This window comes from Mya arenaria, chromosome 3 (assembly GCF_026914265.1).
Source record: "Mya arenaria isolate MELC-2E11 chromosome 3, ASM2691426v1".
Lineage (NCBI taxonomy): Eukaryota > Metazoa > Mollusca > Bivalvia > Myida > Myidae > Mya > Mya arenaria.
The window spans coordinates 90,602,833-90,625,597 of NC_069124.1; the positions used below are offsets into that span (position 1 = coordinate 90,602,833).

Below are 22,765 nucleotides of genomic sequence, written 5' to 3' on the forward strand. Positions count from 1 at the left end.
ATTTGTAGAATTTCGGTATATCATTTAAATTGTATTGCACTCGTAATCACAGAAAAGATCACCACGCATTGCCTTCCGCCAACTCCTGCAACACGGCCTGCAGTTGACTCCCTTCTGGCCTACCGGACATGGGTGCCATTTGCTGTAACAATAGTTAATGACACGAATAAGTATATATTTTTACAATAAGCAATTAAACGATGAACTTTGATTTGATAAGCAGTGTTATCCAAGATGATATTTTACACATTTAGTGAAACAAAACATGCATGGGTCAATCCGCCAGTAAGTACAATATATTAATATAAACAAACCCAGTCATACATAATTGGCACGAGTTATTAACTCTAACTCTACTCATACTGTAGTTGTTGTCATCTTTTGTAGAGAGGCATGTGTTTTCTGTAGACGGTAATCCGTGTTGACATGGTTGTTGGAGCTTTTCGGTCTCATGACGGCCCTGCCACCATTCTAGCATCGAAGGTTACTGTCCACTCTTTGAAGGAAAAATTGTTTCCCCGCCAGCAGCAACCAATAAAGTTAACAAAGCGTTTGACCAGACTGATTCGACCGAGAATGTACAAGCTTTCCTTTTTCTCTCTCCTCGATTATGTATATTGTTACCCTTTTACCATTCTTTCAGTCTGTTTGCTTCGGCTTTTTCCACGCCAGCAGCAACCAATGAAGTTAACAAAGCGTTTGACCAGACTGATTCGACCGAGAATGTACGAGCTTTCCTTTTTCTCTCCCCTCGAATATTCTTTCAGTCTGTTTGCTTCGGCTTCAAACCTCGTCAACTGCTTCATTTTTGTTGTTCAATATTTTCTTGCGATGCGATGGTCGGTAAGTCCATAATGCAGCAAATCGTACATATTGGCCCATGGAAGAAATGTACTATTGAAACTCGCAACAATACCCATCATTGCTCAATATCTCAGTATTTGAATTCAAACCCTCACAATAGATTAGTATTACTAACGCATTTATTCACGCCAGGCGATCTGATGTATTTATTAACTGGTCGTATATAACTTATTCGTTCGGGTGATATTGAAACTTATCCTTGTCCACAAAATGATAAAGATGAGTGTCTTTCCTTTTTACACCAAAAGATTTGAGGCATTAGAAATAAATTAGAATTTCTTAGATCACGATGTTTTATGCTTCACAGAGACAAAGTTAGATAATAATATCTCAGACGATTATTTGAAAATAGAAGGTTATACCTATATGTTAAGAAAAGATTTTACCAACATTCAAGTGGCTTCCTAGTTTATGTAACACCGCACTTGCGCCCTAAGATTTAGAGAGATTATTTCCGGAATCGCTATGAATTGAGAGCAATGACTGGAACACGTGTTACTTTCTTTTCCCTATTTATAGGCCACCTCATTATACAATAGATTTCTCGGACAAACTCAATGTCTGTTAAGGAAAGGCGTTATAATAATTATAATGATAAAATTATCATAGTTGGAGACATTAATGAAGATCAATAAAACATATACAATCACAAATTTTGAGATGTTTTATCATTAAATAACATGACAAACTGCATTAACGAACCGACCTGAATCAACGCACGTGCTCAAACATTATTCCAATAGGCATTACAAACAATATTACTGATCTTGATTCAGGTGACTTTAAAACAAATTCGGATGTAAGTGACCATTATGGCACTAACATATTTACAAAAATCACCTTACCACATTCATTGCCTTATAAGCGGAAACTATGGATATATAATAGAGGGGATTTTGATAAATTGAATGAATAATTAGAATTACGGATTGGTTATTTATCAACAACGAAAATATTGACAACTCGTGTTAAATCTTTTCACATGAAATTATCCAACTTTGTACAAATGTATACCATTCGAATTTGGAACTATAAGACCAAATGATAAATCATGGTACAACACAGATATCAACACAGATATTCGACGTACAAGTCGCCAACGTGATAGACATAAACAAAAGGCATTGCTTTCATATAACACAATCTGATTGGAAAACATATATAAACACTTAAGGAACAAATTCAATAATATGAAAAAATATGCTAAGCAAACGTTTAATGGTAGCATTGAAACATCTTTAAATGACTTAAGCACAATAGATCCTAAGAAGAATGGGAAAACTGTGAAACGTTTAGTTAAAACAACTCGCAACAAACATGTCATTCATCTTTTGAAAACAGCGAATGGAAATGTTGCTACTTCTGATGAAGAAAAGGCAAATTCGCTTAACGACTTCTTCGTTTCAATATCAAATATTGGCCATTTAAATGTCATTTTCGTTTGCTTATAAATCACACTTACGGTTATCTAACTTTGTAATTACAGAACAGGATGTAACTGTTGTTTTAGAAAACCTTAATGTTAACAAAGCTATTGGCCAAGACGGAATTAGCCCCAGAATGATGAAAGCAAAATCAAAAACGCTATGCCACCCGCTGAGTTTATTATTCAACAAGTCTTTGATAGAAAGAAAATATCCCGAGTATTGAAAAACTATTAATGTAATGCCTCTTTTTAAAAAGGGTGTACCGAACGAACCTTCAAACTATAGACCGATCTCCACAATAAGCTGTGTTGGTAAAGTCATGAAAATAAATATTTTTAAAAATATTTATAACCATCTTAATGGTAATGACGTAATATTTAAAAAGCAATCTAGCTTTTTACCAGGTCATTCGACTCATTATCAGCTAGTTGACATTTATAACCAAATTTGTAAAGCATTTGATGACAAAAATCCACATATATTGTATTTTGCGACATATCCAAGGCATTTGATAGAGTATGGCACAAAGGTCTCATTTTCAAACTAAAGCAATATGGTATAAATGGAAATTTATTGGATTGGCTAACTGATTGCTTAAAAGGCCGAAGTAAAAAAGTTTTTGTAAAATAATCTTTTTCAGAATCAAGAATATTAGGAGGTGGTGTCCCTCAAGGATCCGTGTTAGGGCCTCTACTTTTTATCTATGTAAATGACATAGCGATTCTGTACTAAGTATAACTCATCTTTTCGAAGAGGACAGTTCTTTAGCTGTTTCCTCACATAACGTAAATATGATATAATACACAATAAACCACGATCTAAATTTAATCTTAGCATGGTCTAAACAATGGTTGGTTAACTTAAAATCCGCTAAAACAGAAGCTATGTTTCTGACCTATTGTCAAAGAAATGGTCCAAACTTCTTTTGGATAACACCGTTGTTCCATTTTTAACACCACAAGCATCTCAGTTTAACACTCAGTTATGATGGATCTTGGTACAAACATATCACATATATCATCGCAACAATGAAAATGATGAAATTTAAACTACACAGAAAAACACTTGACCACATATTCTTGTCATATCTCCGTCTGCATCTAGAATACAAATCACTTCTTTGGGATAATTGTACCAAATACGAAAAAGAAACACTTGACAAAATTCAACATGAGGCAGCTCCCATAGTTATAGAAGAACTCAAATTTATGCACAGTCAATAATTCCATTCGCCTTAAGGAAGTGGAACGATCTTGACAACTCCATAAAAAATCAGTATCATTGCCCGCGTTTAAAGGTAAAATGAAATCTATATATAGGATGATGTTGTTATGCTGCTGCTGCTGCTGCTGCTTTTGTTGTTGTTGATGATGTTGTTGTTGTTGCTGCTGCTGCTGCTGCTGCTGATGATGATGATGATGATGATGATGATGATGATGATGATGATGGTGATGATGAATATGATGGTGATGATGATGACGCACGTTAGCCCAGATGCTTTGGGTCGATCTCTGTGGATAAACTGGCTGTCAAATACCACAGCAACAGGACCGCATTGACGCAGAGCTGGTGTTTCGAAGACTGGGTTTAGTCACTTGACCTTAAAAAAATGAGGGCTGCGAAGAAACACATCCTCCTCTTTGTGGACAACGCACCCTCTCACCCTGACATCACCCTGAGAAAAGTAAAGCTGTTGTTCTTTCCTAAGAATTGCACTTCAGTTGCAGCCAATGGACGCAAGCATTATTCAGACATTGATCTTCAGGGTATTGAACATCCTACAGGCCATATATTGGATCAACTCATCCTGGAACGATATGAATGCAAACACCATCCAGAAGCATTTTAGGAAAGTGTGGGTTTGGGGACAATATATTATCTAGTGCCAGTGACCATATGGAAAGTAACCAGGAAAGTGATGATGTTGACGAGGATGATGACACACTGGCTGTGTTGAGGTTATCGCGGGACCTGTTCAGTCAGGACCTTAGCACCCTTGCTGACATTGGCAGCAATGGTCGTACGTGCGACAACACCATGACAGACTGGGACCGCCCTGCTTTCGACATTCCTACTGAGATGAAGAACTCTGTCGAGACTACCAGCAACAAGGATGATGACGATAAAGATGATGAGTGTGTCAGTTGAAAGAAAGTGGTTTCATTAATTGAAGTGAGTGATTGCATGGACACTATTGTAACTTTTGCTCTACAACACTTGCAGAGTAACTTGCTTGACATGTTAATGTTGGTACAGGTTTTGTTCATGCACTTAAGAACAGAGACTTATGTAAAGCAAATGAAAATGACTGATTACTTTACAAAGTGAACTTCTTAATGTACAAGTTGTGTGGACTGAGTTTTGATTTTTTTGTTTATGCTATATATAAACATTTATCTACTGCATTATATTTATAATTTTGCAATAAAGTTCTTATATCTTCATTTGTATTTAAACTTCTTTAATGAGAATGGTATTGATGGTGGTGTGAGGTGGTGAGTAAGATACATAATCGACCTCTGTTTAAACAAAACTTAAGTGGCGGAAATGTCCAATCTGGATTAAATGGCCTATGTCTTAAGCAGCCACTTTGACCTTTTCCCAAAGGTGGCTTCTTACTACAAGTTTGACTGTATTTCGAAATGTGGCAATCAATTGTGAATAGATATGTATAATGCGTCGAAACAAATAAATACCTGGTCTAGTTACATAAAATGTCAGAGAATATGTCGAGTGTTCATGAATGGCCATATCGGACTTAAGAAAACGTTCGAACTGTTTTCAAATATCATTGATAATCACGAGCTTTATTCGTAAAGCACCAAGGGCTCAACACGTCAGCATCGACTGGCCGACGGGAGACCTGCATGATTGAACCATCCTGACTTCCTCCCTGTATTGACCTAGCAGACTCTTCTTTGCGAGTTTCGTTCTTCAAGGACGAAGCTCGAATGGAATAGTCACGTTCAACATCGATCTCCAAAGTCTCAAGTCACTTTTCGTGATTTACCATATCATTTACACGTCATTGTGTCATGATTGCACTACTTTTATGACTGTATATTATAGCAGGACACTTTGACGAACTTTACTTCTGTAAGTTAATAATTATCAGCTAATATTTGACTTTTTTGAGCCGTACAAATATTTTTATGTTGTCTCGTTGTTTCTGATAAACATTTTTTCTGATTGACTTCACCTCTGAGACTTTGTCATTTGTTATCATTATGTTGTTTTTTCACATGATCATTTTGCTTAGAACCTAGGGAATGGTATCTGAATAATATTATTTGCCTGTAAATGTACTTTATATCTCTCGTTATCGATCTTGCTGGTTGATTCATGGAAAGGATGGGGGAACCACCTTGGCACCAATTCTGTTTGCGGTCACCGAGCCGTGTAGTCTTGGATCAAAGGTTTTATCTACACCAGCCGTTGTGAGAGTTTAACCAAGGGTAAAATGTCGGGTATTTTCGGATAATTCAACTGAATCGTTCTAAACTTCCGCGTTTCATTTTACTTCATTTTTTGTTAAGACATCATCGGATTTGAGTTTCATCATGAATAATCTCATAAATGGATAAGGCTATATTATTTTGATAATAAAGGGGTTATGGTTTGTTTTAGGTACGTTCAATTATGATTTCTTCCATTTACGTAAATGCTGTTTTGTATTCGTTGTTATTTGTCTTGCTGTTGTTGCTGCTGTTGTTGTTGTTGTTACTGTTGTTGTTTATGTATATTATTGTTTTGTCATTTACACATATAGTTCACGGTCGTTTGTTGTTTTGAGCAATTTTGACGTTCATGATGGTCTGATTTTATATGATTAGTAATCTTATTTATACTTAAACAGTGCACAATTCATCCGAACTTTCAGTTGTTGACGTAAGACTGTTGTAAAATGTTTACTACTTTTATGAAGTTAATGACAATAATATGTAATACAAACGATAAGGAATTATAATCTCTTTCCTTACCTATACCATATTAAAAGTTGAAACACATATTGAAATAGTCTTTGAAAACTATGTAAATTTCATCTTGTCAATTAATTGTATTCAAGGATAGAGATGTCACCCAGAGTCTCGGCATGTGAGTAGGTGTCCTTGGCCGAAAGAAAGTTGCTGCGGAACGTGCATTTATACTGACGAGCAATATAAACATAACACCACAAGGTTTTGAAAGGAGCAACAATAAAACAGAAGTACTGTCAGCAGTTTTTGAATAACGATGTCGATAAAATCTGGTGTGCCGAGGGGGACACTGGTGGAGAGACGGAGACAGCCGTTATGTGAGGGTTGGGTGGAACACAGGGCACACACTAAGGTTAGTCTACAAAGTGCAGCCTCAGTGGTACATTGACAACCAGTATTGTCTTAGTCATTGTAAGCACTGAAGCCACTATTGAATGTGCTGTTAAAATTATATAGCTATACTGATCTCACTCCTTAGGTGTTGTTACCTGGATGGTGTCGAGTATATATATATATATGAATGTTTTCTCTTCTAGATTTAATAATCTGATGTTAACTAAAGCTTACTAACCTGAAAATAACATATAACACGTTATTTCGAGCCGTTTTTAACTTTACAATATCTAACTATCTATTATTTTAAAAGTTTATCAAACAGTTTTTTATCATGCATACTGCTAATATGTATACATTTGCCACTGGACTTTCTTGTCCACTGATTAATAAAACAATTACTCAAATGATTGTATTAAAACTATAACTAGCTTATACAATCAACGAAATCAAATATGATTCTTTCTAATAACTTCTTACTATTTCATTGAGTTGAAATCATTTCCAGCCAATGTTATTCTTTAAAATCTTAAATAAATAAATTGATCAAATATATATAAACTTAATTCACATCTCTTCAGTCTTAGACCTTTCACACTAACACGGTGATCCCTTTTTACACTTCACCCGGTCAACAGAATTAATCTACAAGTTAACATTACTATATGGGTCCATCTTAATTACGTCTTTTTCAACTTTCTACCATTATATCTCAAACAACTGCATTCCAAACTCACTTTTCCTTAACGTTATTAAGTCAATTTATTGTCAAGTAAGATTATGTGTAAAACATATGGGCTCGCTATCTGATTTTTATGATTGTGATATTGGCCTTTTACAGGGAGAAATATTGTCACCGATTTTATTTTCAATGTTCGTTAATGATATAGAGCTATATTTAAATGAAAATAACGATGCAGGTTTAACATTAGACCAACTTTCAATTTATTTGTTATCGTTTGCAGATGATGCTGTAATATTTTCTGATACTGTTGAAGGTCTTCAAAGATCTTTAAATAATTTGCATGCATATTGTGAAAAGTGGAAACTTAAGGTTAATGTTAATAAAACAGGGTTCATAGAAAATTTCTGAAAAGACTTCTTGGTGTAAAAATAAGCACTAGTAACTCTGCAATATATGGTGAACTAGGACGGTACCCTCTGTATGTTACTAGACATATACGAATTGTTAAATATTTTCTTAAACTGTATCAATTTAAAAGAGACAATTGCATTTTATACAATACATTGCAAAGCCTTCGATATGATGCGGAAAATAACGCAAATTCAAACAATTGGTGTTCTAATGTACGCACTATATTACAAAATGCAGGATTCAATGAAGTATGGTTATATCCGGAGTCGATTAATATTGATTATATTATTCCTAATTTTAGAAGAAGGTTAATCGACTCGTTTATTGGACATTGGAAAAATGATATAAACTCATTAAGTTCACTAGTGTTATACAGAGAACTAAAATGCACTATACATATGTCATCGTATATAGATAAATTGTATAGCTATAGACTTAGGAATATTATTGCTAGATTAAGATTGTCCTCTCATATGCTAAATGTTGAAAGAGGAAGATATGTTAATATTGAAAGAAATCAACGTAAATGTGTTTTATGTGTCCGTAATGATATCGAAGATGAATATCACTTTGTTTTGATTTGTCCGAAATATAATGACATTAGGAAAAAATACATAACTAAATTTTACTATGCAAGACCAAGCATGTTTAAATTCATTCAATTATTAAACTCGGAAAATGCTGCATGTCTACGAAAACTAGCTTTGTATTGCAAACATGCTTTTAAGCTACGATATACTGCTTTGAATAATAATGCTTAACTTTTAACATGTTGAAATCATTGTTAGTTCATATATGTATATATGTATAATGCACTCTCGCATTTATCAACTATTGCCATGCCATGTGTAATGTTATTGTAACAACGATGAACTGTATATGTTCAAGTTAACAATAAATTTTCTGTTCTGTTCTGTTCTGTAACAGTAATACAACAGTTACACAGCACGAGGCATCGCTGCCACCCGGTCTAGTAAACTGTACCAAAGCCGAACATTCAACTATCGCCATGATTGAGGCAATCCGGCAGCTTGTTACCCGTCTTTAAGTCCCATATATTTGCTTCAGTAACTAGTTTCAGCAAAGAACCCCTGCTCTTTCGCATTGACTGAGGCACTCCAGCAGTGGTACCTCGTTAACCGTCCTAAAGTCCCAGGTTTTCACTTCAGTAACTAGTATCACCATAGAACCCCTGCACTATCACAATGATAGAGAGGAGATCCCTGAGTAACCACTAGTTACCTTTGCCGTAACCATGATGACCTATCAGACTCCTTCTAGCCACCCACACTCATCAAACTCCCTCGATCCTACTCCATCAGAGTCCAATTCAGACAAACTTTTCAAGTATGTGTAAGCTTATTTATACTCGAACCTAGGCAAGGCCCATTCGGCGAGTTCTCCGATAAGATTGTTAGCCATGTAAGTACTTTTTGGAGCAAAGTGCACAGACAGAATGTAACCCGTGTAAAGGCTACCTTGGTTCTTTAACGTGCACCAGTATATAGCACTGTCACACGCGACCTCAATTTAACGTCCCTTCCGGAAGACGATTAGTATTTTTAGTGGTGCGGTGGGGAATCGAACTAGCGACCCCTGCATTGAGAGTTAAGTGTGTTACTAATAAATCACGGGTCCCCACGACTTGAATCTTGCCTAATACCTCAGGACTGATTTTGAATAAAAACTTAGTGGAACCACCTATTAACTGAATTAACTGCCGGTTTACAAATTGACTTATTTCAAAAAATTTGATTCCATATAATTATTATACACTTTTCATATCTCGACTGAAAAAAAATAAATACAATCTAAGTATCATAACTAACAACACTTTTTAACTTCCTGACCTATACTCATCACGGGACAGTATTGGTTTTTGTCAACTCTGGCCGGCCGCACAGAACAGCCATTGTTGTCAACGTTTAATATGGTTCGTAAATTTGACTGCTATAATGAAATGTTGTAATTTAATTGAAACGTTTAGTGGTATAAGTAGAAAAAAGCTGCTATATTCATTGTTTTATTTATTTTTTAACGAGGAAACATTTATTACATGTGTTTTTATAATAAAATGATTGTGATTGTGTTTCATTGTTTTAATTCTGTCCAAACATTTGAATGACACATGCAACACTTACAGTAAAATAAATCTTCTGTTCTGTTCTGTTTTGTGTAGAAATGCTGAATGGGTTACCACGCATCGTCCGTGTCCTATATTTTAGACATTAATAAAATCACAGGCGGTTTTGAATTACCTATAAAATTGACGCAGATGACAGTACAAAACCAAAACTTCCTTGTCCTCAAATCGATCCTTTGATCAATTTCAAATATTAACGTAAATATAAGTATTGATTAACATTACCCATTTGGTGTTTTTTATATTTATAAATAAAATTGATAGTTAAGATTAGTGTGAACGCGACACGTTTGTGAATTGCTTCTTGTTATAAAGTAAATGAGCTCTATAATTCCTCATATCTGATAGTCTAGATATCAAACGGTCTACTCTTGTTTCAAGTATACTCATTGTATTATTCTGTGGAGTCACAGTTATCTTATTTCGGGATGTAGAAAAGAGAATTCGTACTTAAATGCAGGTTTCCTAGTATTAGTCAACCAATATGTAAACTTACGTTTGCACCTACCTACATAATTGCAGGGATTGTCTTCAAAACTAGATTTTTAAGAGCTGTAAATGCTGTCAGTATGTCCTACCAGGTTCTTGGCACCTGTGGACACGCTTAGGTCATCGTTTAATTTGTATCATAAAGGTTCTATCAACAAGTCTAACAAAACTCACTCAAGATATGGTCGTGTTAGCACTGAAACCATGTCAATTGATGCCTTAAGGTTTAAAATTCTTTTAAAAAAGAAATAAACAGTACCTGTATTCAAGCAGTGCTAAACGGCGGCTGTAGTAGTTCGGCATGGTACTTGTACAATTACTTATTATAATTTAATTGAAACGTTCTGTGGTATAACTGGTATAAAGCTGCTTTACTCATTGTTTTATTTATTCGTTTTAAGAAAAAAAAATATTATAAAATTATGTGTTTTTATAATGAACTTTTTTCTGTAGGATTGTGTTGCATTGCTTATATTACACAATTAAAACGCCAAACAATATCCTACAATATATAGCATGATAGTAATACAAAATGTGAAGTCATTGTTGTATTAAATAACATGTTGCATGCATCTGCGATAAACATTGGTCGAACAAAGTGTGCATGCATACATAGTGGATAACATTGGTCTATACATTGCCGCAGAATATTGAAGTATACTTTGTACGTGTTTACTTTCACACCCTTAGTCCTCGGCCTGATTTATAGCACGAAGGCCTAAGTCACAATTCTAATTAAATTTCATGTAAAATATGGCCCTGTATCCACTATAACAATTTCATTTTACAGCTTATGCTATATAAAAAAACAAAGATGAAGTAGTTTGTAAAGGTTGGCAAGCCGTCGAGAAACCGCCGACAACTCCTTGATTGGGGATTCCAATTGAGTTTCATAGAACCCATCGATCGTCACCTTCATATTCATTGTCATAGTCGCCGTCGCACACGCTTATAACCGTCACTCGTGAGCCATCTCTTACACCACCGCTACCAGTTGCCATCTTTATCGCAAATTGATCACGGTGCTTAGACTTATATGTACTTTCTTAAACGTTAACTGTTTTTTACCGTTTCTTGGTGTTGCAGAGAGGCGTACGTTACCGGAAGTTGTATATGCTGCTCGAGCAGAACGTGATCTGCACCTTCGAGAGGACGCCGCCCGGTAACCAGAATGTAAGCATAATTATATTCACATGAACAAGAGTGGGAACCCAGTTTCACCGTTTAAGCATGTGCTCGAATGGAAACACGTGTTAAGCTATTTGCTCTATTTAAGCATGCGCTCGAAAGGATACAAGTTGGTAACTAGTTGCTCTATTTAAGCATGTGCTCGAATGGTTACAAGTTGGTAACTAGGTACTCTATTTAAGCATGTTCTCGAATGAATACAAGTTGGTAACTAGTTGCTCTATTTAAGCATGTGCTCGAATGGTTACAAGTTGGTAACTAGGTACTCTATTTAAGCATGTTCTCGAATGAATACAAGTTGGTAACTAGTTGCTCTGTTTAAGCATGTGCTCGAATGGTTACAAGTTGGTAACTAGGTACTCTATTTAAGCATGTTTTCGGGGTTCATGGACACGAGTAAGCAAATAGTTGACAATTTTATGCATGTGTTCGCGCGAAAATGAGTTGGCAAATTGTTGCTCAAGGTAGGCATGCGTTCGAGTGGAAACGAGTTTGCAACTAGTTGCATCTTGTACGTATTTGTGCACGTGGACACGAGTGGGTAACAAGTTGCGCCATGTATGAATATGTTCGCGTGGACACGAGTGGGCAACTTGTTGCGCAATGTATGCATCTTTTATTTTGGGTGGACACGATTGGGCAATAAGAGGCTCCACGTAAGCTTGTGTTCGCATGGAGAAGAGTGAGCAAGAAGTTGCCTCATCTAAGCATATGCCCGCGTGGACATGACTGGGCAATTAGTAACTGCGCGTAAGCATGTGCCCGCGTGGAAATGACTGGACTGTTAGTAACTGCATGTAAGGATGTGCCCGCGTGGACACGACTGGGTAATTAGTAGCTCCATGTAAGAATATGCCCGCGTGGACATGACGGGACAATTAGTAGATCCATGTCAGCATGTGTTCGATTGAACACGAGTTGGCAATATGTAGCTCCATGTTACAATGTGTTCGCGTCTACACGAGTGGAAAATTAGTTGCTCCATGTAAGAATGGATTCGCTTGTACACAACTGGGCAACAAGTTGCTTCATGTTAGCAAGTGTTTGCGAGGATACAACAGGGCAGCTAATAGATCCATGACATAGCGAAAAGGCACTGATGTCTTTTGGAGGAATATTAGATGAATTAACATGACAAAGAAATATATAATCCAAACAAAACCATGTTTTATATGTACTCTGCTTAAATATATATTGGAAATATATATATATATACTTGCGAGTGATGTGAAATGTGTAAAAGGCAAGTGTTTATAAATCTCTATAGTATATAACTATATATTGTTATTCAGCAACTTTGGAACTTGACGTTAGACAAAAGCACGACTTTCAAATACCGAGGTCCCACTAAGGATCACAGCGGCTACAAGTTCGATCTATTCGCTGGCGGACGCAACAATACGTTTAAGGTCAGTGTGGATGTTCAGGGTCAGATAAACTGCATGCCGTTGACGCAATTTTTATTGGAATGGTAGTTTGTATAATAAGCCTGATATGAATAATGGAGAAGTGTGTGCATATAAAGGGCATTAGCAAATTGATATATAGTTTGTTAGGAATAAAATAATTGAATTCTTAATATCTTATGACAAAGACTAAAACCAACTGTATGTCGTTTTTTTTTTCGATATTCATTTATCACTATTTTTCCAGACTGTCCGTCTGTCTGAGTTGGAGCAATGGCGTGGATACATCATTGGAATTGTAACGGTAGGTGTATAGATATTAAACTATAGGCACAGATACATTGAAAGCAATGTTACGGTATGTGTATAGATGTTGAAACAATGGCGCAGATGCATTGAGGGCATTGTAACGGTAGGTGTATAGATGTTGAAACAATGGCGCGGATACATTAAGGCCATTGTAACAGTAGGTGTATTGATGTTGAAACAATGGCGCGGATACATTGAGGGCATTGTTACGGTAGATGTATAGATGTTGAAATAATGGCGCAGATGCATTGAGGGCATTGTAACGGTAGGTGTATAGATGTTGAAATAATGGCGCAGATGCATTGAGGGCATTGTAACGGTAGGTGTATAGATGTTGAAATAATGGCGCAGATACATTGAGGGCATTGTTACGGTAGATGTATAGATGTTGAAATAATGGCGCAGATGCATTGAGGGCATTGTAACGGTAGGTGTATAGATGTTGAAACAATGGCTCGGATACATTGAGTGCATTGTAACAGTAGGTGTATAGATGTTGAAACAATGGCGCGGATACATTGAGAGAATTGTAACGGTAGATGTATAGATGTTGAAACAATGGCGCGGATACATTGAGGGCATTGTAACGGTAGGTGTATTGATGTTGAAACTATGACGCGGATACATTGAGGGCATTGTTACAGTAGGTATATAGATGTTGAGACAATGACGCAGATACATTGAGGGCATTGTAACAGTAGGTGTATTGATGTTGAAACAGTGGCCTGGATACATTGAAAGCATTGTTACGTTATGTGTATAGATGTTGAAACAATGGCCTGGATGCATTGAAATCATTGTTACGGAATGTGTATGGATGTTGAAACAATGGCGCGGATACATTGAGGGCATTGTTACAGTAGGTGTATAGATGTTGAAACAATGGCGCGGATACATTGAGGGCATTGTTACAGTAGGTGTATAGATGTTGAAACAATGGCCTGGATACATTGAGGGCAATGTAGCAGTAGGTGTATGGATGTTGAAACAATGGCGCGGATACATTGAGGGCATTGTAACGGTAGGTGTATAGATGGTGAAACAATGGCCTGGATACATTGGGGGCATTGTTACAGTAGGTGTATAGATGTTGAAACAATGGCGTGGATACATTGAGGGCATTGTTACAGTAGGTGTATAGATGTTGAAACAATGGCCTGGATACACTGAGGGTATTGTAACTGTAGGTGTATAGATGTTGAAACGATGGCGCGGATACATTGAGTGCATTGTAACGGTAGGTGTATAGATGTTGAAACGATGGTGCGGATACATTGAGGGCATTGTAACGGAAGGTGTATAGATGTTGAAACAATGGCGCGGATACATTGAGAGAATTGTAACGGTAGGTGTATAGATGTTGAAACGATGGCGCGGATACATTGAGAGAATTGTAACGGTAGGTGTATAGATGTTGAAACGATGGCGCGAAACATTGAGGGCATTGTAACGGTAGGTGTATAGATGTTGACACAATATATCATACAGGAAATACAAGATTGTTGATATTTTGTATGTAAATATGTTTTAATACAGCATTATTATAATTGTAATATAAAATATATACGTAGTAAATATATGCTCCAAGATAATCCAACTATTCGTATCTGTCGTGTCTCTCTGTAGCGAACTGTTCCTGTCGACCTGGATCTGCTAGAGGACCAGATTCGGCGGATCGTGGTAAACGTGCGCGGTTACAACAGTGAATCGGATAGCGGTTATATCCCCGACAGGCCTGGACCGGGTGGTGGGTCGACGCGCACGGAAGTTTTCGCTCACAATCGCAGCATAGGGTCTGGTGATTCCGGCAAAGGGAACAGCCTGAAGCTGGACAACAACGGACAGGTGGTAGGTGACCGGTTCATTAAAGAAGTTTGGGAAATTGATATAAGGCGTTCAGTGCGCGCGGTTTAGACCAATATTACATTAAACAAAACACACACACACACACGGAGACGAAATATGCAAATACAAGTACATAGATGAAAGTACTCTACTCATTACTGACTATTACTGTCCTCTCGGTTTTAAGAATTGAATTGGAACCTTTTGTTAAACTAAGTTCTGATCATTTGAAGGATCATGTGTGAACGTTAATGGGTGTTTGGGTTTATTCAGAGTTGTGGGAGCATTGCATATAGATGAACGCATGATGTAGTCTTATGTGACTACATAACTGTTCATAAAACTTTATGGCTTGTAAAATAAATCTGACTTAAAAAGTATGTAAGAAACTCTCTCTTTTCTTCTTTTTGGGGGGGGGGGGGGGGGGGGCTTTAGTAACTGGTTATAAGTATAGCTAACATATTCTGATTTGAGAAAACATCAGTGCACTTTTGAAGTGTGGCTTTAGTTGTGCTGGCGGCGATGAATCAAGTTTCAAGATATTATAAGGAAATGTAACTATACAATAGTAATTTCAGTTTGTTGTTAATTCGGATTCTTGACCAAAATGAAACGCTTCGTAAAGACACATTAACTACAGCAGGCTGTCGTATTATTGAGAGAGAAGCAGTTCTTGGTTAAATGAGATATTTCATTAATAACTATCAGGGGCGAATCCAGAATTTGATTTAAGCTAGAGGCGTAACCTTTGGACTTGCGCCCCTCCCTCCGAATTGAAATTTATTTGGTTTGAAGTGTTGGCAGGGGGTGTTTGAAGTGTTGGCAGGTGGTGTTAGGGTCACTTCCCTTTGAAAAGTTTCTAAACTTTCTATGGTGCATTTTAGGGCGTATTTGTTTACCTTTTTCTCCTATATTAAAATAAAAAGTAAACTTAGACGAGTATGGGGTTTATTACACAGTCAAGATGTTTGACTTTGTGAACTTCTTTATAACGTTTATACTAAAGTATTCAGTATGGAACTGTTGACAATGATGATCTTTGCAGAACAATAATTCGAAAATTGCAGGTTCACAGGTTCCACGCAGACAAATTTGGGGAACAGACCCCGCCCAGGTTGGTTCTTTTCTTTAAGACATAAGTATAGCTTTCTTCTTACACTGTTTTTGCAATGTGAGTATTAAAATGTATATAAAACATAAGGCTAATATTGGTATGTTCGGTAAACTATGAACTGTATAACCGAGCGAATGTTTGAGTTGATGTTTACGCGGTGAAAGAACAAGGACGATATCGCTATGACTATTAAACAGCATTGTATACTGTTATTTGAGTATATAAAAGAAGACACCAGGGGAAATGATATAAGCCTATTGGCCATCTATTGGATTAGAGCGACACAGCCTGATTTATTCTATAACGAAATCCTATTCATAATACCTTGCAGCTGGTTTGTGACTCGCTGCTCAAGGGCAATGGCCGAGACAGTGTTGCGGGCGGCTGAGCGGCTCGGATACGGCAACACGCTGATGAGGGAGAGCACCACGCACATGAACAACGGAAGTTATGCCATCTCCAAACTCGTCAGGCACAAACGGTGCGTACTTCTCACCTTTCAGTCCCGATTGGCGTCCATGTACTTCCAGTTTCCAATGTATCTGACTGTATTCCTCGTGCCAAATGACACCCGTTATATTCTTTCAGAACTAACGATGTGCAGTTTGACCACTACGAAGTTATACGGGTTGCCGGCGGCTACAAACTTAACGTTGAAAATGAGGTATCAATACAGTTTTTTAAGTTTTGTTTAAATGTACAATGACCTTATATTGTTGTGAGAAAAGGCATTCTCTGCCTGTTTGTTAGCAAGGTAGATTTAGTATTCAGATGGTTAAAAGGTCAAACGTTAACAAACACAATTTACTTATTTTGTTTTAAATTCATTTAAATACAGTCATATTCGATTCATAAAGTAAAACAATGTCAACTAATAATACTCGCTTTGAGGCTGACAGAAACGTGTAGTGTAATAACAATCATGATTCAACATTCGATATCCTAGCACGAGCCGATGACGTGCCTGACAGAAGTGACGCACTACTTCCAACGCATGTTCGGGCTGGACACAGAGCTGCTCACGACAAATGACCGTCGGCAGCTGCAGGTGGAGGCCCAAGGGGAGCCCAGCTACGTCGACCGCTTCAGGCGTAAGTCAGTGTGAGGCGTTGAGTGATAGAAAGCTTGGAAATACATACCCTTTAATATTTAGGTAACAAAGATGTGTTGAACGGATGTTCAGTATAATCTGAGACACTAAGAACCTTTCAGCAACTTGGACTTGGAATAGTTTACGTTTATCTCATGGTGTCGCGTTTTTTACATGGTGGCTGTTATTTATATTCCGAAACACTTGACTGTTTCACATTTAGCGGATTTAGCCACGTTATATTCCTATCACAATACTTGCAAAAATATGACATCTTTAATCACTTCTACTTGCAAATTTGTATCATTACAAAGACACGCAATAAAACAGCTGGAATATATTGTGGAGAGTCTATGTTGGAAATGGTTTGGATAAGTCTTATTTTTTCAATATAACCACTTGCCTCCCTTTTCTCTTTCAGAGCACGATCATGGCGAACCCGAGCCAGGTATGTATTCACTACTGACCCCGCGCATGCCGTTGACGGTGTGTAGCCACTGTTTTCATACAGTTTATTTGTACATGACAACCATTCTCCCGTTCCATACACATTATCTATAAAACTAAAGCTTTACATTTATATTATAATGTATACAACCATTCAGTTGTTAGTCGTTTTAGGCATAAGTCGTCTTTTTCAAATAAGTAGGCTGATGCATAAGCTCAATATTGAATAATGCTTTAAAAGAATTTACGTTTAAGAGTTTAACGGTGGTTAAAAAACGTTTGTGTAAAAACGATGACTTTAGCATCACTTTCACGGTAATTGTTGGTTTCGGATGGTTGTATACATAAGACACATGGGAAAAATATATATGAGTTTACGTAATCAAATAACTGCCAAGGTTGAAAAGAGAGGAGAACATTCCAAACTAAATACAGAAGTTTGCATTGTTGTACTATGATTGAAACGCCTGCTGCTTTAGACGGCCGCTGGGTTCCCTCGCCGATGCCGCACATGCAACACTCCTTGTCGGCGCCTGGCTACGTGAACCAGGAGATAGAGCGAGAGGTGAAGGATGCGCAGACACTAACAGGTGACCGCTGCGTTCCCTCACCGATGCCGCACATGCAACACTCCTTGTCGGCGCCTGGGTACGTGAACCAGGAGAATGAGCGGGAGGTGAAGGAGGCGCGGACACTCCCGGTCGCCCCTCCCCCGCCCCGCGACCCCATCGGTGAGATACTCGCAGTGAATTAGTACATAAATAACCATGGCCACGCACTCAGTATGGGCCACATTTCGGGAAGTAGATTAACTTCATATAGAACACGAAGTTCAAAGTGTAGTTTGACACTCTCTCATAAATAATAATAAATATGCAAAAATTATGTCTAGAGGTCATTGGCTGTCTAGCAATAACATTCAGATCTAAATACATGACACTAACCTCGCTTAAATTTACCCGCCAGTGAAGGGTCGACCGCCTGCATCGGCAGCACCGCATACACCAGCCTCCCCTCGGGACGACAAACGCTCCCAGCTAGAACAGAGCCTAGCTAATGTTACGCTCCGTAAAACTGGATTTAAACCCACTTTGTCAGCAAGCCCACAACAACAACAACAACAACAACAACAACAACAACAACAGGCGTACAGACTAAACTTTTCTAAATCAGTGCATTCAGGGATCAAATCTCCTGACTCACCGAATAAGATCCCAGTATCACAAACAAATGTGACTAAGAGAAACGTCCCGCAGACTCACAAAGTGACTAACGTAGGTGTGCCTAGCGTCTCTTTCTCAACTGATAATGGAGATTCCGGTGAAGACGGCCGGGCCAGTGGTGGAGTTAGCACGTTACTTGAAAGGTTCGAGATGAATGGCAAACCGCAGTCCTCGGGCGGCAAAAAACCTGTGGTCAAGAAAGGTATTATACCATACACTGTTGTCTTTCGTTTGAGAATACAGGGGATGCAATACATTAACTTAACTTGACAGAAGTATGTCAAATGCTATAAAACCCTTCTAATATTGATATATTTCAGTCGAAACATTTGTATGTCCTCTTTCTTCACAAACAACAACGTTCTTATAAATGTTCTTTCCGTATTAAAAACGGTTATTACAATTTTATAAACTGGAACTTATGGATAATCTTTGCTTTCTTAATAGTTGAAGAATGTACATATTTATAAACTTTTTAATTTCGTTAACCCATGTCTCGCATGCTGTCTTTTTCCAATATATAATGAATACAAGGTGTATTGTATATATATATGTCGATAAGCCGTATATAAAATCCGTCCATTTGTCCTGGATGGTAATGGGAATATATTTAAAAAAACACGTTTATTCTTTTGGATATTGACCACACAATAGCATTCAAACTACAGTGTGTAAACCACGCGCATTATCAAGACTTACCAATAAGCGAATCCTACAGAATTTGTACTCATTCTCCATCCATCGTTTGTAGACAAGAAGGTGCAGTTTCAACAACAGGAGCAGAGGTCTGTGGACATTCCCATGACCGGAAGTGTAGGTCGATTGCACGAGCGGCGGCAGAGAGAGCCTGCCATGTCTGCTCAGAATATCAAGCAGAGACTTGAAGGTACCCGCGCGGAGAGCGCCTCAGACGTCTTACATAGATATTTACATAACATAGATTTCCGTATATCCAACTAACACACACCATAGAAAATATCAGCTTTGAAATATACATTGAACAACCTGCATAACAGGCCGCAATCCATGGTATGCTGTAAATTGTCTCTTGACCGACGCATCCCTTATTTTGACAATTGGCAGTTTGATTAGCAACAATACGAAAATAATTACTGTTAAACCCTGCAAGTTTAAATTTCAAGCTCGAATCAAGGTTGCAGCGATGATATCCCTCGGTTGGTCCAGACAGCATAAAGATGCGGTTGAGCGTGTCTGTTATCGAGGTCGGATGCATGCACAACTTATAGGACTCATTTCAATAAGTAAATTCTAGTACAGAGGAAGCGTATCATCAGTTGACTATGGATCAATTTTCAGACCGTATATTATTAACGCGCAAATGGTATTTTCTCAAAGGGCATTGCGCTGAGACTGAATATCGTAAGTTTCTTATGATTACGCAATATTTCCGTGTTTTACTGTTAGAACACATTTATAAATTATGCCGATTTTGTATGCAATTTAAATGCTAAAATTACAAAGTTTTATGCCCAAATTCATTAGCGTCTATTGTCTTGGTCGATGTATACTGTTATTAAGTAAGTTCGAACATTGCTTTTTACATAGAAAAAAATTATTCTATGCTGTCATATTGTAGTTAAATATTTCATCTTTTTCTTGTATATTATGTACGTTGCAGTTATTTATCTTTTGTTTATCTGCTTTTTACCAATACCGCTTTCTTCAAGTAGTAATTACATAAGAATATGTTTTGGGACATTTCTTGTCCTATGTCATAGTATACTTTGTAAGAAATAAATTTAAGTTCATGTTGATAACGTTTGCCTTCCTATAGTAGCATAACAAAGTCAATCTCGGTATTTGTATATAATATTTTTTTAAATATTCGAGTAAATTTATCGCATTCGCCGATCTGTATATTATATTTTGTTATAACCGCCTCTGACCGTCACTCTATGTAAATATAGGGTCATGTATATAACATTTAACACTAATTGGTAGTTATTGCTATTAACAGTACATCAGAATGTACGATTAATGTTATGCTTGTATCAAAAAAATGTATTGAATAATGTTCTTGCAATTTCAACAAGCTTTATCTTACGCATCCATTATGTATTTTGTTTTTTGTATATTTCTCATTAGTATTCGGGAATAGCGATTCGTAAGATGATAAGAGGATGCCATATTTCTGAGCATGTTTGTAACACTGGTAGTGTTATATCCAACTGTTATTTTTTACCCTGCAGGTCTCAACCCCGAGTTTAAGAGCAGGTTGGAGAACATGATCGGCGGAGCGCACACGGTGGCCGCGCCCCACAACTCCCGTCCGTCCATACAGAACCAGATCGCTTCCTCGGGGGCCGCCTCCCCGGTACGCTCGCTGCCGCCTACCCCACACGACGAACCAGATGACCACATCTACGAGGCGCTGCCAGACGAGGTCATATATTACAACGACTCCGGTCACGGCAGCATGTGAGCCCACGTGACATAGACTGACTGATTGGTAGACGTCACGCTTAATCCACAACACAGGAAGACATTGACAGACGCCCATCACAAACAGTCGCCAACTAACACAGTTACAAAGCTTCATAATACCTTACTCAAACAATATGCAAGAGGTGAAGCACCATTTAGAAGGAAAAAAATCAGTTTGTACAAAGCCATGATATATATTCCATGGCAGTGGCAGAACAAACAGTTTTCAAACAATTGGTCAGTAATGTTTTTATTGTGATGAAAGTGCTGTTGTTGTTTAGCATTTTGTAAACGAAAAAATGGCCATATACTGTTCAGAAAATACAAAAGTGTGTCTCATGCATGGCACATTTCTTACGGTTTGTGCTAATCTTGTCATTTATTTCCTCTAACAGTAGCATTCGTCATTCAACTTGTACGAAAGTACGATAGCAATCGATGTCCTTCAATTAAATGCATCCATGCATGAATGTCGCATTTCTTACCAACTTTATAAAGCGTTTGTGACATATTGTTGTAAATAGCTAATTCATTTGATGTTTCATTTACAGTTTTCAGATATTAATAAACACTTATTTATTCTTTAATTAAAATACTAAAAGTGCTGTTCCCTCCCCTCTTTTCGGCATTTGAAACGTTTTGAAACATGCCAATATCTCTATGGCAAATGGTCTTATTTTAACACTTTGAGAATAGTTGGAGAGAATGTTTGGTCGAATATGGAAAGGGTATAAAGGATGTACTTTTCTGGGTAGACGAGGAAAGGGTGGTTATATCAAAGGGTACACTTAATGCGCTCTTAACTGCCTGACACCTGATATGAATACCACAAACAAACATTTGGTAAATCTGAGTTGTACAATGAATTATTATGAGATATTTGAACCACTCAGTCGTATAAATAGTATAAAGCTGCTTATTTCATAATTTTATTTATTGCTTTTGACATTTATAACATGTGTTTTTATAATGAACATTTTAAAGTGATACTCGTATTTACAATCAAAACATACACATGTATGACAAAACTGAATTGCGTAATAAATATAAAACTACTTACTAAATAATGCATTTATAGAAAATATTTATTACTCATAACAAGATTGTAACCGCGCATTAAATAGCTGAATACGCACAAATATTAAATAAAGACAATTGAATTAATTGTAGCACTGCTTTCTTGGAAGTAAGAGTGCATCTTTAAATGGGGTTGTGTTGCATTGCTAAAGTTCCTTCCAAATATTCTGCTGCAATGTACAGACAAATGGTATCCGCTATGTATGCATGCACACTTTTTTCGACCAATGTTTATCGCAAATGCATGCAAAATGTTATTTTGTAGAAAATTAATTCATATTTTGTTATAACT

At 37.2% G+C, this 22,765-nt stretch overlaps 1 protein-coding gene across 2 annotated transcripts; it reads left to right on the plus strand.

Annotated features, from left to right (window-relative positions):
• The first annotated feature begins 5,641 nt into the window (after positions 1–5,641).
• Positions 5,642–22,001, plus strand: LOC128225600 (uncharacterized). Of its 2 annotated transcripts, none has more exons than XM_052935493.1 (15): positions 5,642–5,746; positions 6,358–6,620; positions 11,416–11,502; positions 12,810–12,926; positions 13,171–13,227; positions 14,859–15,080; positions 16,145–16,191; positions 16,523–16,672; positions 16,780–16,855; positions 17,138–17,282; positions 17,703–17,729; positions 18,208–18,459; positions 18,695–19,153; positions 19,703–19,837; positions 21,162–22,001. In XM_052935493.1, exons 2-15 carry the CDS (start codon positions 6,525–6,527, stop codon positions 21,392–21,394), a joined length of 2,103 nt encoding a protein of 700 aa, XP_052791453.1. In that variant the 5' UTR covers positions 5,642–5,746; positions 6,358–6,524; the 3' UTR covers positions 21,395–22,001. The 2 variants fall into 2 exon arrangements, with proteins under 2 accessions (XP_052791453.1, XP_052791452.1); XM_052935492.1 differs by lacking the exon at positions 5,642–5,746 and adding an exon at positions 5,768–5,918.
• Positions 22,002–22,765: the final 764 nt, after the last annotated feature.